The sequence below is a fragment of the Carya illinoinensis genome, chromosome 1 (genome assembly GCF_018687715.1).
Source record: "Carya illinoinensis cultivar Pawnee chromosome 1, C.illinoinensisPawnee_v1, whole genome shotgun sequence".
Taxonomy (NCBI): Eukaryota; Viridiplantae; Streptophyta; class Magnoliopsida; order Fagales; family Juglandaceae; genus Carya; species Carya illinoinensis.
In genome coordinates, this window is record NC_056752.1 from 47,754,146 (window position 1) to 47,759,850 (window position 5,705).

General features: G+C 36.8%; 1 protein-coding gene across 1 annotated transcript; it reads right to left on the reverse strand.

The window, feature by feature from the left end:
- Window positions 1–1,004: 1,004 nt before the first annotated feature.
- LOC122279004 (glycine-rich protein 5-like) lies at window positions 1,005–1,857 on the reverse strand. The gene has a single exon (XM_043089246.1). It carries the CDS (start codon window positions 1,831–1,833, stop codon window positions 1,315–1,317), a length of 519 nt encoding a protein of 172 aa, XP_042945180.1. The 5' UTR covers window positions 1,834–1,857; the 3' UTR covers window positions 1,005–1,314.
- Between the last annotated feature and the right edge of the window lie 3,848 nt (window positions 1,858–5,705).

Below are 5,705 nucleotides of genomic sequence, written 5' to 3' on the forward strand. Positions count from 1 at the left end.
AGGTTATATATATGGTGTAATTAAGGTGACATTTTATAACCCCCACAATATTACTACATGTATTCTCATTTCGAGAGTCCTCCTTCACACTACTCTCTCAAATCTGCACATCTTTGGTATCCTCACACACACATGTAAATACTTTAGCCATAAAGATATTATATAAAAATAAATCCACAAACCCATTATTTTAAATAAAATAAAAAAAAAAGGAAGTCATGGCCTTAGCTTATTCTTCCCAAAATTAACAAAATTCATAAAGTTAAAAGCTTATAGTCACAGATTGATCATGCATGTTGGCCAAAAACTCTTGCAATGACTAGTTAGTCGCGTATTAATAACAAAGAAAAGATAGTACTTAAATTGAGAGAAATTATATTTACAATTACAATATGTAAGCATCACATATTTTATTGAAAATAGTGATAAAATTAATATAAAATAATTAATTTTTAATAATAGAATTCACCCATTTTCAAAAAGGCCAGATGAGTAACATTTGCCCATAATAAATGTATCTAATATTACGCAGTTTGTGTTTATAATTGGACAGTACGGGTAATTAGTACTTAAAAAAAAAACGATACGCTGCAGCACAGTGGAAGGTGTACAGGTGGTCGACATGCAAAATAGAAGTTCAGAACCCAATTAACTATCATCATGATTTACTGCATTCTATGCGTGCCGGTGCAAGCAAGTTGTCGTGTGTATAATAACACGTTGACATGCATGCTTGCATGCCGTACTCTTCGCTTGTGATCTTCTCGATCTCTCAGATTTGGTAATCGATAAAGATCAACTAATCACAAGCCAAGCCGTGCATGATGCATAGGCAGCCGGTTTTCTTAATTATGCTGTTCAGTTTGATACATATCATAAACCGGATCGATAAGGTTAGCATTTCCCTTTGTAAAGAAGAATCGAAGATCACGTCAAATTTGTGTTGTAAGAAGCTTTTCAAAACACTTGAAAAAAAATACTTTATTATAAAAAAGGCCAGAAGCTGATGAAACACACAAGTTACACTAACTCCAAATTACTTCAATGATAGCAATAATTAGAACTAAGACGTGAAAATTAAAATCAGCAACGACAGGCACAACTACTGATCACAATCATCGGAGCTCCGATCATAAGAGTCAGCTAAAGGTACGACCACAGGGAAGGTACGTACACTAGTAACCCACCCCCCCCCCCCCCCCAAAAAAAAAGCATAAAAACACAGAAACAAAGACCACATACGTACGTAAGTACGCACGGCCTGTACCCTACGCAGTGAACCAATTATTGGAAAATCGTTAACGATGACATGACTTAAGGACTACTTGGGAAAAGGCCACCATGGCCGCCAGCAAGCCCACCAGCACCACCCAGACCACCGGCGCCGCCAACTCCGTCACCTGAACCGCCACCACCGGCTCCGCCACCACCGCCGCCGCCGCCAGTACCAACTCCACCACCCAGACCGCCTGCACTACCGAGACCCCCAATGCCACTGTACCCACCTATCCCCCCAACCCCACCTATTCCACCAACCTTGCCAATTCCTGCACCGATGCCACCAAGGACTGGGAGCACACCCCCATTAATGCCCGCAAAACCACCCATCCCTGCAAATCCTCCAACACCTCCGTATACAAAATTCTTCTTGTCGTCAAGGCCCTCGGCGTTTGGTGACTCTGCCTCCGGTGCACTGGCATGCACTAGTAGTGTGTGGTCGTCATGAGCATGATCACCACCATCACTAGGCATCCCGCGTGCATTTGCATGAACTACAACTGAAACAAGCACGAAAATTACGCACCACTTAGGCATTTTTCTCTGTGCGTACATGTGTGTGTGTGTGTGGGAGACCTAGTGTTGCATGGGGGCCTTTTAAATAGGAGAATACGGTGGGGGACAGTTGAGAGTAATAAAGGATGCCAGTAAATCAGAACGATTCATTGCAGTCTAGTAATCTCGATAAGAGAAAATCTTTGAATTCCGAATCAGTACAGAGTTAGGTAGAATCCAAAGAGGAGAAATTTGAAGGAACTCATATATCATGTAATTCATGTCTGTTTGCAAATGTGTTCGTGGTGACTGAAATACGGCACCCAAGAGTCCAAGACGACGCAATATCGCATATTCTTACGCTATAACATACTAGGTTGGAGCACGTTTGTCTAAATGTGAGATAAGATTTTTAATAAAAAATATATATATAATTTTTAACAAAAAAATTAATTAATGCAGAAAAAAGAGTAAATTGTAGGAAATATTTTTTAATAATGATAGGTTAGTGAAGTTTAATAATTACATATTTTGATAGATTAGAAAACAAAAGAATTTGTTAATTTATTGGACTTAAGAGGTAAATTAAATTTAGAGACAATTTGATGATACAAAATGTGAGACCCCAAAATTTAGTGTGTTTAATTAATTAATTTATTAGTATTTTTTTATTAATCACTTTTTAAATTTGGCCTTTTGTGTAGTGGGTTAGGATAAAGATTTTTTCTTTTTTTGAGCTATTTTGGGCCAAGGGGGTGGAAAACAAGTCCAGCCCCACTTAATTTCACCTCTATCTCATCTCCTACTACCTACGTGCCGCACCTTTCCCCCCCTCCCCCCGGCCGCCCCCATCCTCTCTCCCCTACCTTCTTCCTACGGTAGAGAACCCTACACGCCATCCACCACCTCTAATAATTTAATTTAAAAACCCTTAAATATTTTCAAAAAATAAAGTTCCTGGTTGAAGTAAAAATAACCCAACTTAAATATTATGCTCAAATCTACTTCAAATGATGTAATAGTCTTCGTAATAAAATAAAGTGAAGCCCATTGTAAAAATTAGATAAATGTTTTGGGTCCAGAATTCGGGACTCAAAGTGTGTCCTGAATGTCCCAAATGATTTTTTTTTTTTTTACTTAGTGATTAAGTAAGTATTTTTTAGTGATATTGTGAATTTTTTTTTTTAGAAAAATATTTAAGAATATAAAAAATAAATTAAAAAAAAAACCAAAATAGGAAAAAAAAAAAAACTTTACCTTGTTTGGTAAATATTCGGGCTACATCCCTCGCAGTACCCTAAAAATTATGCCTAATTTGTGTAAATAAGATAAACTTAACACATATTTACATATACTGAAAGGCTAACTAGTAAAATAGTGAAAAGAGGTAGGATAAAATTGTAAAATTACTTAAAATTTGCCCTAGCGTACACAAATAAAAACTCAAAGCATCATCTTCTTGTAGTCGACATCCCTCTGAAGGAATAGAGTGCCACAGAAACTTACCCAATGAAGAAACCAAAACCAGCGACTTGTGGTGAAAAAGAGTGATGGAGCTGAGCTGAAGGTGGTGTGTACAGCGGTTGGGAGTGGCTCAGCGAAGCTAATGGTGACGAAACTAGCTAGGCTGACGCGAGGCTGCCTGCGATGGAACAACAGACGTGGTGGCCAAGTCCTGCGGTTGGGTGGTACGATGGCTGGAAAGAGAGTCAGCAAGGATACGTTCCACCATCTGGGGTGGTGTGGTTGCTCGGCGGTCCCTTCTATGCAGGTGGCAGCATCCCGTGATGGCTTCCGACGTGCCCCTTGTTGTCTTCCTTTGGCCTTGCTCTTTTTAAAAATAGAGTTTGTTTGGTCATGGATCATGGCCAAGGGAGAGATCATAGCAATACATGATGGTTGTTGCCCAGATGACTAACACAAGAGGGGGGGTGAATTGAGTTGTATAAAAAAAATAACAATTATAAATCAAATATATAATATAAAAAATAAACAAAATATGAAATAACAATAAATATAAAGAGTAAGGGTAAGAGAGAAGCAAACTCAGTATGTTAACGAGGTTTGGCTCCACTACCTACGTCCTCGCCTCAAGCTACCCCTTGAGAATTCCCAAATTCACTATTCAACCTCCTTCAGGTGGAGATAGAAACCTATTACACCTTTGAACAACACCGCTACAAAGGATCCGTTTAGAACATCCTCTACACTTGCAATCACCTTACACGTGGTGATTCAACTATTCCCCGTGTAGAATACTTTCTACACACACAAGGGTTATACACACACTTTTTCTAATACAACTATACAAGAGCTGATAGTGGGTAGGTTATCAGAAAACACTCCTCAATGAGTGAAATAAGAACAATACAGCGCAAACTATATCTCTCAAAATGAACAAGGATTAAGGCTCAATGCTTAGAGAAGAGAGAATGAAAGCTTTGAATGAATGTTGTATGCTCTTGATGTTGTAAATGTGAAACTCTCAAATGATCTATTTATAGGCATATGAGATTTCATATTCAAATTTAAAAAGATTCACATGTCAAAGACAATATCATTCACTTTTTCAAAAAATTCAAATAAAAGGTTCTTCTTTTTCAATTGTCAAAGACAACATCATTCACTTTTTAAAAAAATCAAACCTAATCTTTTACTTTTGGCATATGACAAAATGAGCACACTTTACTTTTCAAATTTTTCAAACAAAATCATCTACCTTTTGTATAAGTCCAAAAAAGTATCAATCACTTTTGAAAATATTCAAATAAAACATGCACATGTGAAAGATGACAATCAATCATCTTTAATATTTTCAAAATTCAACCCTTTAATCAAGGCATGCATATGTAAAAGATGACAATCAATCATTTTTCAAAATTTTCAAATTTAATTTTCAAAAATATTCATGCACATGTGAAAAATGTATTTTAATGCTTTATGATAAAATATTAATTTTGAGCATTAATCCTAATTTCGAATTTTGAAGAGATTTACAACATTACTCTATAATTTTAATGTGAACTTGTTCCCTTCTTACTCATGCTTGTTTCCTTGATGTGCTTGACTCCATTGTGTAGACAACTTGAGCTTGAGACTTCTTTATTCTTTGAATTCATTTGTTATCATCAAAATCCATGTGTAAATATATAATTACACAAAACTTGAAATCCTGGGTTCAACAATCTCCCCCTTTTTGATGATGACAAATACTTGATAGAACTTGAAATCTGTATTAATACTTAAGCTCCCCCTGAAAATATGCGTTAGTTTTTCAAGCAAAAGTATAAATACAATTCCAAGCATATATAACAAGTTTAGCAATTTAAACAACGTTAATGTTCTAGTCTAAAACTTCTCCCCCTTTTGGCATCATTAAAAAGGATCGGCAGCAAGTAAATTAACCTGAAGAAAACGGTGCGTTAGTAGACACTATAAATAGTTGAAAAATGGAGTCGTCCGTGACCTGACAAGTACTGCAAAGCCTCGAGGCCTAACTCTATGAATTTAATACGGCTGAAGATTTAAACAATCGCCTGATGTTGTTGACAAACGGGATTGAAGGCTCCGAGTTTCTATAAAAAAATGATCATTTTCATCTATCGGATGCAAAAAAAAATCGCTTCTTGACCTGAGTTCTGTTTTTCCACAACGATAGAATGGCTGAGCAATTCTCTTCCACTAATGTTCCAGACTTGAATCAGGAACCCTTGACGCATCAATCATCAATCTTCTCTCCTGAGACCGTCAATACCATGATAGGAGCAGTGAACCGTTTTTCGAGTAAGGCTGATTCTGAGATAATTGCAGAATCAAGAATGCTCAGTAGTCAATATGCTGCCTCTATTACAATCATGTCTCGGAGGTTAATGGCGAGAATGAGTGAAATTGATTATCTTAACATGCAAATATTTGAGTTACGACAGAAGCTT

What these genes read in the sequence shown, in the direction of transcription:
- LOC122279004 (XM_043089246.1), bottom strand. Translation starts at nt 1,833, where the DNA reads ATGTACGCACAGAGAAAAATGCCTAAGTGGTGCGTAATTTTCGTGCTT.